The 11,785-nt window shown below is 37.7% G+C and overlaps 1 protein-coding gene across 1 annotated transcript; it reads right to left on the bottom strand.

The window, feature by feature from the left end:
* Window positions 1–8,004: 8,004 nt before the first annotated feature.
* Window positions 8,005–8,578, bottom strand: LOC123941935 (ATP synthase F(0) complex subunit C1, mitochondrial-like). Its single transcript, XM_046005785.1, has one exon. It carries the CDS (start codon window positions 8,529–8,531, stop codon window positions 8,118–8,120), a length of 414 nt encoding a protein of 137 aa, XP_045861741.1. The 5' UTR covers window positions 8,532–8,578; the 3' UTR covers window positions 8,005–8,117.
* Window positions 8,579–11,785: the final 3,207 nt, after the last annotated feature.

The raw sequence follows: 11,785 nt of genomic DNA on the forward strand, positions 1-11,785 counted from the left end.
ATTTAATGATGGTTAGTTAAAATGGCACGTATATGTTCTGTGTGTTCTACCACAATTAAAAAAGTAGGGGAAAAGATTAATCCAGTAGCAAAATAACTGGACAAAACCAATGTGAAATTATATTTAATATAACACATTGTACTACATGTAGTTCTTAAAAAAATTTTTTTTTGGGGCGCCTGGATGGCTCAGTGGGTTAAGTCTCTGCCTTCAGCTTAGGTCATGATCTCAGGGTCCTGGGATCGATCCCCACATCAGGCTCTCTGCTCAGTGGGGAGCCCGTTTCCCCTTCTTTCTCTGCCTCCCTCCCTGTCTACTTGTGATCTCTCTCTATGTCAAATAAATAAAATCTTAAAAAAAATTTTTTTATCTTTCTCTTAGAGAAGAAGAAGCACTAGCACCCTTTTGCTAGAGTCAAAGGATTCAAAAGGCTTTTTTTTTTTTTTTCATGAAGACACTCTGTGTTACTTAAGACAACTGGATAACTTTTCAAGAAAATATGTCCAGAGGTGACTGTTTTTGTTGCCCTCTGTCCCTTTACAAAATTTCATGAGGTGATCAGAGGCATTCAACATCAAACTGTTCCAACCACTACCTTCAAAAAGAGTCTCTCTTGAGCTCTATCTTCATAGTACCATGGCAGTGAGGTGCATGGCAATTCTACCTTTAAAATGCAAGAAAGTTGTTTGTACTATATTTTCTACCCTTGATCCTTACCAGGAAGTTGCTTCACGGTGTCAAACTGCAAAGCTCTGGCTTGAATGATGGCCAAACTGAAAAGCACACATATTTAGTCTGATCCCGAGGGCATAATATCAGGTCTTTCTAACTCAGGTACAAGTTGCCCTTTGCCTTAAATTTACTATTAGCTGTTTCCAATTTAGCACTGCATTTTTTTTCTTTTGTTAGTCATTTCTAAGGATTGAGTACAAGGTTTTAACTATAAAATAGTAAGACTGACTTTTCAGCAATATATCAGAACTTTTTTGCCCTATTGAGTGTTAATACCTTCAGTGGTCCCCTCAGAAAAATATTGATTTTTTTCTAAAAAAGATGCCATTGCTTAGTGTTCTTCAGAACCAATTTCCTATCTACACAAGAAAATCTCTTTTATTACTTTACTGATAGACTTATTCCCTTTTTTAAAAATATTTTATTTATTTGAGAGACAACACATGTGTGCATGCATGAGTAGGGGAAAGGAAGGAGGAAGAAGCAGACTCCCCGCTGAGCAGGGCTCATCCCAGGACTCTGGGATCATGACCCGAGCCAAAGGCAGATGTTCAACTGACTGAGTCACCCAGGTGCCCCAACTTCTTCCTCAATCGCTCTTTCTTAATTTCTCTCCTTCTTCCATTTAATTATTTAATTGGCTCATGCACTCATCCATTCAATGATTTATTTTTTAAAAGTGAGCACCATTTTTGCTTGCTTGACTTAATGTTGTGCTCTTCTTTGCTAAAGGCAACAAAATGGAATGGTGTCAATGGTGCTACCCAAGAAATTTTTAGAAATAGGATTATACAGGATTTGGGGAGAAATTGTACAGCTAGGCATATAATGGAAGCTATAAGCACTCCCAGAAATTAATATCTCTGATGTACATGCTTTAAACTGCTCATAATGTCTATGTTAACCAGGTATTCATTTGGAAAAATATCAAAATTAATATGACTAAAAATCTAGGACTACCCGTAAAATATTCCAAATCATTAAATATCATTTTAGCATGGTATATAGGATCCTGCCACACAGTCTGACCCTGATCTCCCTTAGTCACCATCAGCCTGTCCCTGTCCATTTTGATGCTTTAATCAGTTCTTATAGGTCAGTTGTCCTCAACCAGGGGAAATTTTGTCTTTTACCCAGGGAATATTTAGGAATGTCTGGAGGGTTTTTTGTTGTTGTTGTTGTTTGTTTGTTTGTTTGTTTTGGTTTGGTTGTCACACCTGGGTAATAGGGGTTGCTATTGGGATGTAGTGAGCAGATCCCATGATGGATGGTGCTAAACATGGTACAATGTAGGGAATAGTCTCCCACAACAAAGAATTATCCAGCCCAAAAAGCCAGTAGTGCTGAAGTTGGAAAGCCCTGTCATGGGCCTTTTCATAGGTCATGTCTACTCACCTCCTGAGACATCCTTTCCTGGTTTAAGTTACCAATGTTCTAATTGCCCATCTTAAAATTCATCTCAGGGGACAGTTTCTTTTTAAATGTTATTCCAAATTGGCTTCTTTGCCCTGTTAACATGCTATAAGACTACTTTGCTACAGTTTGGGGGTTTGGTTTTTTTTTTTTTTCCCCTCATCCATATTAAGCCATAACTTAATTATTTACATTTCTGTCTCCTATACTGGGTTCTAAGCTGCCAGGATATCTTGTTAACCTTTGCAACTCCAGTGTTTATTGCATGGTACATGGTAAATATATGTTTATAGAGAGAATGGGAAAAAAAAAATGATTGATCAAAATACCAAGAGTGAGTCCCTGTCAAAGTTCAGTTACCCTTACTTTAGTAAATAACTCCTGGTACTGCTCTGCTAGCAATCTGGAACATTGTCTCCATAAATTTCTGAAAAGAGAATTTGAAATAGAGTTTTCAGAGAAACTGCTTATCTATTAAACTGCCAATATATCACTATTTTAACATTTTTTTATAGATTCTAGCAGGTCAGAGTTATGTTGATGAGAAAGAAAATGTTTTGTCCAGTTGTGCCAGGGTGTTTTTTAGTAAAGCAGCTCTTGACCATGACAAGCCAGAATGGCAAGCTGTGAGGCCACGGTTCATTTAGAGATGTCGCAGGGATCACTTTGTCCAAGCAAATCTTGTCTCTTTCAAGAGTTAGGAATACAAGTTAACTGTAAAGCTCCTAATAAAAGGCAGCACTTCCAAGTACATGAGCTTCTATTCTGCTACCCAGGCTATGCTGAAAACTTACTGAATGACTCGTATTTCAACAGTAAGCTGGCATAGGGTTGGGGTGAAGGAGTTTAAGTGGAGTCAGTATTTCAGAAGAGAGTCAAATATATGCCTCTCTGTGGAGTAAAACACGGGCAAGTATTCTTTAGTTGACACTTGAAAGCTGCTTAAAACAGCATCGCTTTTCATTTTGTACTTTCTTGGTATGTTTTAAAATTTCTAACAGTATGAGAATTAAAGAAAAAATCTATCTTTACTTTTAGAAGGAAGCTTGAAGACTTATAGGCCCAGGGAGCAGTAATTACAACAGACTATTAGAAAATATGGGGAAAAAGGAGGATTTCTACCCAGGACTACCACACCAGAAAAATAACTTCAAACTTGGTGAGGAAGCCTTGGGAAAATTTCTGCATTTTTATATTACCTAAACCACACAGCTTTGCCATTTAAAAATTATTTTATTTGAGGTATAGATATGAGCATTTTTAACTTAATTTTTTTTTGCACAACAATTAAATAAGATCTAAAGAGCAGCTTTAAAATGCACATGAAATCACAAGGAGGAAAAGATTTAAAATAAGTGAGAGGTCATAAGCAAAAATAACATGTGTAAAAAAAATTAGGATGAGTCAACGTAGGAAGATAATGTACAACAAACATGTAAAAACCTGCTTAGCACTTCTGGATTCCCAATAGCAAATGTGAAGAGAGTAGCATGATTTCTTACACATACCTCAAGGTTTATAAAACAAAAACATGTATGTCCTAATACTGAGATGCTGTCGATGGTTCTTACCTATCCCCTGAGATAGTAAGCAAGGTCCTCAATGTCTCTGTTAACTTTGTACATCCTCAGAGTGAGTGCCTTATAAAGATGTTCTTCATGAAGGCTTCCATGGTAGGATAAAAACATCACCCATGACCCATTGCTCAAGGTGGTCACTGCTGGTGTTTGCAAGTAAGCTGCCTTTTGCTTAAACATAACATTTTAGTTTCTTTAGAAATGGAAGCCCTGAATATCTATCATGGACTGTAATGTGTTTCCTTTCCATTTCACATACCTCCACATATGTTTTGGTTGTTCTCTTTTCTCCATGATTCACATAATAGTAAGCCCATAGCAGCGATCTGGCAAAACATAGTCCTGAGCTGTTGGCTGAATCAGGGGTAGGAATTTGATTTAAAATGAACCGAGCTGTTCTTTACCCTAGATCGTATTCCTTGCCTATAATGTATTAGTTGGGCGTGAACTAGATTGCATCTTGAGCAAGAATAATCCTTTCCCCTGGGATTTGGAACTGGGATGGAAAGAGAGGGGAGATAGTCTCTTTTCTGGAGGTGGAATCTATAAAATAAGCTTATATGTTGTCAAGATTAGATATCTTTAACCAACCCTATGAAACCAAGTAGCAGGAGTTGATCTGTAGGTACAGTGAGTGATGAATCATGTATGCAGACAAAACCACATGAGACACACAGCTAAATCCATTTGTGAGGTCCAATTGCATCCCTGTGCTTTGACTTCCATGAAATACCTGTTTCCTTTAAGAAATGGAAAGAACAGGGTTTTATAACTTAAAATCAGATGAGTTGGGACTAATGCAAGTTCCCTTAGGCACTTACTCTTTTGATTTCTCTTTACCAAGTTTTGCTTGGTGTTGCTACAGTGGTCCAGGGTTACATTCCCAGACAAGTGCCTGGAGTACAGCTATTCTGCATCAGTGAATCAGTGCCGAAAGTATGCTTTAACAACTAGCTAAGCTGGGAAGACCACCAACAGTCTTTTATGAAGTTTGAGGTCTCTAACAAGGACATGTAGTTGAGTAGAATGCAGCTTCAGATTTATCCTAGACACGTGGGACTTATTTGGAATATTATTTTGTTTTATCTTGATTTGGAATCCTATTTTAATATTCCTACTGGAGAGTTATAGGCTCAGAAGATAAAAGACTCTTTTGGGTGAAGTTCAAATAGTCTATCAACTTCAGTGAAAAGCTATCTTTACTTCTCCTCTTACCATTTTCTTATAACTATTTGTGAAATGTATTATTTGGTTATGATCTTGAAAACTCAAATGATATTTTTCTTTGCATTTTCCAGAGGTGTTTGTAGAACAGCTGTAACAAAAGGGATGCCCAGTAAGAAAATTTTTAAGAAGAACTTTCTATAAGGTTTTGGATGGACAATAGTTGCTCTGTGGAAAGCAACACAGGCTTTGTTCTGTCTTATGTAAAACCATCAGATATCTTCCTTGGCTGAAATAGCTCGATTTTCCATTCAGTCATATCAAAACCGCTATTACATAGGCAGCACTAGTATATCTTAGGCTTTCCTGCAGGGAGTAGAGTAGGCAAGACCATAGTCCAGCACACATGAACAGGGACACTACAGTGTTTTTCTGCATCAGAGAAGCTCTGAGGCAGAAAGGAGGAACACATGTGATTGGCTTAATTTAAGCAAGAGAGTACTTCTTTTATACTCTTTGGGGGAGAAAAACTGAGCTTCCTTCAAAGTGGGTGGGTTGGTACCCTTCACCCTGAGTTCATTTTTTAATGGATAGTCAAGGAGTAGCCTGAAAAAAACTTATTTCTTTGAATGTATAAAATTGCGTAAAATCAAGGCAAGGACTTGTCTACTGAAATCTGTGCTCTTCTGCACTTGTATAAATTGAGAGTCTACAGCTTTTCAAAATTAGCTCCTGTCCTGGGCTCTGGACAGGTTGGCTGTCCAGCCTTCAAACAGGCAAAAAATGGACATAGACAGTGCATCTCCTTGACATGCTCTCTTTGGTTTGGATGGTGAAGATCATTTAATAATGAGTATATTTTCTACAATAAACTCTACCTGTAGGGTTTCCAATTTCCAATGGCATTCTAACAAAAGTCTGACTCTATTCTGAAATACTGGGGACATACATTTAGATTAAGTTCCCCTGCTATGAGGCAAAACTCATTATGATGCAGTCACTTTAATTGCGAGTAGATATGGGTTATTAAGTATCAAACTGTGTGTGTTTATTGCTCATTATTATATTTAGAGGTTTAAATAGCTTTCCTGCTTTGAGTGGTTGTTATAAGCTCTCAAATATTTAAAACCCAAATGACTAAATTGTCCGTTTAATTCAAGTTCATGATTTTGGTTCAGACAGGAGCAAAATGTTTTCATGTGTAACTTTCCATCAATGGAATGAACTTCAGGCCTGGAATGAAGAGAAGATATTTCCTAAATTAGAGTGTCAGTGGGTAGAGAGGCAACAGGAAGTTTAAATGTTGAAGCTATAATCTGGACCATTCAGGCTAAAACTGATTTTCAGGAAAATAAAGGGTGAATTTGGGTTTACCACAAAGGGTCATCTCTGGTTGTGACAGTGTAGTGCCAGGAATCTGGAACAATCAAGACAAAATACATTGAGGCTGATTTCTTTTTCAGATATCAGTATCCAGTATTACAAGGAGAAATACATATTAGTCACAATCACAATCATTTAAAAATTACTCTTTTTGTTCAGGTAAACTCAGATTTAAAGAAGACAAGAAAAATGGGAGTGATAGACTTCCAAAAATTTGTTATAATTGAATTTAATTAAAACTTTTGGGAGATATATCTAAATATATTAAAAGCCCCATATCAAGCCAAAACTGCTGAGAACCCTTCCCTGTTTAAAATAATAATAATAATGATGACAGTGTACTTCAACAAGGTTTTTTTCTGAAATAAAATAAATAACATTCCTTACAAAGTAGATACTCATTTAAAGTTATAACTTTGAATATTCAAAGATAAGCTTCTAACATTTATGGAAAAAAATTAATAATCAGCATGATCTGAGATGACACTCCTGGACACAGCTATTTCTAGGTATTCTTACCCTCAGTTACCCTCTTTGTTGTTCTGGAATGAATCTCAGTCTTTTTTTTTTTTGGAAAATGAAAATGTTCATGTATAATTCTGTACTATACTGATTACATTAGGTTTAATTGGACTTCTTCTAGTCCCCTTTTCTAAGGCTTGTAAAGGGCTTAGTCATTCACAACCATTCTGATCTGTGCCCGAAGGGGAAAGCTCAGCCCATTGCCCTCAAGGCCTGTTGAGTTGATGGGAGAAACTGAGAGCACACCCCAGAGAAATGTGGCTCCCTCAAGCAATCTTTAGGGTGTGAGAGCTTTGCAATGAACATGTGTTGAATGAGAGTCCTGCTTTAGCAAGTGGCTCTGAACATTAAATCTTATTCAACCATTCTTATTAAGGGCAGGTCACACAAGATGACATTTTCAGAGACTATAACTTAACTGCTTGAACAAGCCACTGAATGACTGGTGAAAAGAGTATCATTTAAAAGTATCACCATTTCAGTGGTTTTTTTTTTTTTTTTATAATGAAACTTCACTGAGGTTTATTAAATTTTCTTTCTACATGTAATACCTTATTACATTGAGAAGCTATGTAAAATGCATTTCTAGCTGCTGGGAGCAGTTAGACTCTCCCTAACCACCCCTTCCACCAAATAAAAGGCCTGAATATATAGGGATCTGAGAAGAGCTGTGTTTAATTCTTACAGCCCAAAGAGACCCTAGTGCTCAAAATTATTTGCAAATAGCAATGATCTGTTTAATGATGACTGCCTCTTCCTCTTCCTCATTGCATATCAAATCCGTTGTTTATTCAGAAACAGCAGTTCACCTGTTGTAATCTAGTATCTAGAGCAAGGTAACCTGGATTAAAGTCTAATGTTGACCCTGTTTGCTCATCCATCCAATGAATATTAACTATATTCTGATGTGGAATATATTGTTTCAGAAACACTGAGACACACATACTCATTCCTCAATAACTTGACAATATTTAAAGGAAGATAAAAACTGAATGCAGTATAATGTAGGATAAAAACTAGCCACATTTCAAATTGGGGGGATTATTTCACATTGGGTGGATTATTTCACATTGGTGGGGAGAACACTGCACATGAAACTGTAAAATAGTACCAAATTTATGGGGAACAATTAATCAATACCTATCAAACAGCCCAGAAATTCTACTTGATCCAGAAGGCCTATGCTTTTTTTCCCTCCCTAGTTCTCTCTCTCTCTTTTTTTTTTTTAGAGAAACGTTGTGTTTAATGGTAAAGCTCAGCACACTCCAGCGCCGGCATGGCCTGAAGTCGAAGCAGCAGGGACGGGTAGGTGACCCTCATAGAACCTCACATGGCGAAGAGGATGAGGAAGGCAACCATCAAACAGAAGAGCCCCATGGCCTCAGACAGGGCAAAGCCCAGAATGGCGTAGGAGAAGAGCTGCTGCTTGAGAGACGGGTTCCTGGCATAGCCAATGATCAAGCTGCCAAACACGGTTCCAATGCCAGCCCCTGAACCAGCCACACCAACTGTGGCAGCCCCAGCGCCAATAAACTTGGCTGCTGTTTCAATGTCCCGGGAGACAACACTGGTCTGGAACTCCCGTCGGGCCACCTGGAGCGGGGAGTTGCTGCTATAGGATGGCTGTTTAGCTGGGATCTCTGGCCTACTCAAGAGGGAGGCAGACACAGGCCTGATCAGATCCCTGGTACAACAGCGAATCAGAGCCGGAGAAATGAGTAGTGCCCCGGTGGTCTGCATTTTCTCAGTCTCCCGGGTTTAGCTCTAGGTCTCAGCGCTCAGCTCCCCCACCCACGTGTCCCGGTGTCCCCCCCACTCTCTCTCTCTTTTTTTTTAATTAAAAAAATTAATTCTATCGTCAATGCTCATCAAGTTAGTGTACTGTTCACCCTTCACCTATTTCACCCACTCCCTCCCCATCTACTTGCCCTCTTTAACCATGGGTTCTTTATAGTTAAAAGTCTGTTTCTTTGTTTGTTTACCCCCTCATTCACCCCTTGGCTCATTTCTTTCTTAAATTCCACATAAGAGTAAAAATCACATGATTAGTCTTTCTCTGACTGACTTATTTCACTTAACATTATACTCCCTAGTTCCATCCAGGTCATAGCAAATGGCAAGATTTCATTCTCTTTTAGGGCTGAATAGCACTCCATTTTGTGTGTGTGTGTGTATGTGTGTGTGTGTGTGTGTGTGTGTGTGTACCACATCTTCTTTATTCATTCATTAATCCATGGATATTTGGGCTGCTTTTATATCTTGGTTATTGTAAATGATGCTCCTATAAACATAGGGTGGGTGTATCCCTTTAATTAGTGTTTGTTTATTCTTAGGGCAAATACCCAGTGGTGGGATGACTGGATGAGGGGTAGTTCTATTTTTAACTTTTTGAGGAACCTCCATACTATTTTCCACAGTGACTGCACCAGTTTGCATTCCCACTCAGAGGGCAAGAGGGTTCCTTTTTCTCCATATCCTTATCAACACCTGTTGTTTCTTGAGTTTTTGATTTAGCTATTCTGATAGGTGTAAGTTGATATCTCATTGTAGTTTTGATTTGCATATCCTTGATGATAAGTGATGTTGATCATCTTTTCACTTTTCTGTTAGCCTTCTGTTTGTCTTCTTTGAAGAAATGCCTATTCCCGTCTTCTGCCCATTTTTTTTTTTTTAAAGATTTTATTTATTTATTTGACAGAGAGAGATCACAAGTAGGCAGAGAGGCAGGCAGAGAGAGAGGAGGAAGCAGGCTCCCTGTGGAGCAGAGAGCCCGACGCGGGGCTCGATCCCAGGACCCTGAGATCATGACCCGAGCCGAAGGCAGCGGCTTAATCCACTGAGCCACCCAGGCGCCCCTTCTGCCCATTTTTTAACTGGATTATGTTTCTTGGGTTTTGAATAAGTTCTTTGTATATTTTAGATACTGATCCTTTCTCAGATATGTCATTTGCAAATAAATATCTACTCCCATTCCATAATTTGCTTTGTAGTTTTATTGATTGTTTCCTTTGCTTTGCAGAAGATTTTTGTTTTGATGAAATCCCAACAGTTTATTTTTGCTTTTGTGTTCCTTGCCTCAGAAGACATTTCTTGAAAGAAGTTTGTGTGGTCGATGTCAAAGAAATTACTGCCTATGTTCTTTTTTAGGATTTTTATGGCTGCAGGTCTCCCATATCAGTCTTTAATCCATTTTTTAGAAAGATTTTATTTATTTGTTTGACAGAGAGAGAGAGATCACAAGTAGGCAGAGAGGCAGGCAGAGAGAGAAGGGGAAGCAGGCTCCCCACTAAGCAGAGAGCCTGATGCAGGGCTCAATCCCAGAACCCTGAGATCATGACCCGAGCTGAAGGCAGAGGCTTAACCCACTGAGCCACCCAGGTGCCCCTTTAATCCATTTTGAATTTATTTTTGTATGTGGTGTAAGAAAGTGATCCAGTTTCATTCTTTTGCAGGTAGCTGTCCAGTTTTCCTAACACAACTTCTTGAAGAGACTTCCTTTCTTTCTCCCCTTGTATATTCTTCCCTGCTTTGTTGAAGATTAATTGATGATATATTTGTGGGTTTATTTGTTGGTTTTCTACTCTGTTCCATTGATCCATGTGTCCATTTTTGTGCCAATACCATACTGTTTTGATTACTACAGCATTGTAATATAACTTGAACTCTGGAATTGTGATGCCTCCAGCTTTGCTTTTCTTTTGCAAGATTGCTTTGGCTATTTGGGGTCTTTTCTAGTTCCATATAGATTTTAGAATCATTTGTTCTACTTCTGTGAAAAACACAATTGGTGTTTTGATAGGGATTGCATTAAATGTGTAGTTTGGTTGGGGTAGTATAGACATTTGAACAATATTTTTTCTTCTAATCCATGAGCATGGAATGTCTTTCCACTTATTTGTGTCATCTCAGTTTCTTCAGTGTTTTATAGTTTTCAGAGTACAAGTCTTTCACCTCTTTGGTTAGGTTTCTTTCTAGGTAACTTAACTATTTTTGTTACTATTACAAATGTTACCAATTCCTTGATTTCTTTCTTCTGCTTCAGTATTGGTGTATAAAAATGCAACAGATTATTGCATGTTGATTTTGTATCCTATGACTCTACTGAATTCATCAGTTCTAGCAGTTTTTTGGTAGAGTCTTTGGGTTTTCTATATGGAGTATCATGTCACCTACAAATAGTATTTTACTTCTTCCTTGCCAATTTGGATGACTTTTATTTCTTTTTGTTGTCTGATTGCTGTAGCTAGGACTTCCAGTACTGTGTTGAATAAAAGTGGAGAGAGTGGACATCCTTATCTTGTTCCTGACCTTAGGGGAGAAGATCTCAGTTTTTCCCCCATTAATGATCATGTTAACCAGCATTTTTTCACATATGGCCTTTATTATGTTGAGGTATATTCCTTCTATCCGTACTTCATTGAGGGTTTTTTAAATCATGAATGAATGCTGTATTTTGTCAAATGCTTTTTCTGCATCTAATGAAATAACCATATGGTTCTTATCCTTTCTTTTATTGATGTAATATATCACATTGATTGATTTGTGAATTTGGAATCACCCTTGAATGCAGGAATTAATTACCCTTGATTGTGATAATCTTTTTAAATGTATTGTTGGACTTGGTTTGCTAGTGTTTTGTTGAGTAGTTTTACTTCTAGTTCTTTTTTTTTTTTTTTTTTGTGGTGTTTTTATCTGGTTTTGGTATCAGGGTAATGCTGGCCTCATAGAATGAGTTCGAAAATTTTCCTTTTCTATTTTTTGGAATAGTTTGAGAAGAATAGGTATTAGCTCTTCTTTAAATGTTTGATAAAATTTGCCTATAACGCTATGTGGTCCTGAACTTTTGTTTGTTGGGACTTTTTTGACTACTGTTTAATTTTTTTGCTGGTTTTTGGTCAGTTCAAGTTCTCTATTTCTTCCTGTTTCAGTTTTGGTAGGTTATATGTTTCTAGGAATTTATCCATTTCTTCTAGGTTGTCTAATTTGTTGGAATC

The sequence above is a fragment of the Meles meles genome, chromosome 5 (assembly GCF_922984935.1).
Source record: "Meles meles chromosome 5, mMelMel3.1 paternal haplotype, whole genome shotgun sequence".
NCBI classification, from domain to species: domain Eukaryota; kingdom Metazoa; phylum Chordata; class Mammalia; order Carnivora; family Mustelidae; genus Meles; species Meles meles.

Excerpts from the sequence above, each read along its gene's own strand:
- LOC123941935 (XM_046005785.1), bottom strand. The coding sequence starts at position 8,531 with ATGCAGACCACCGGGGCACTACTCATTTCTCCGGCTCTGATTCGCTGT.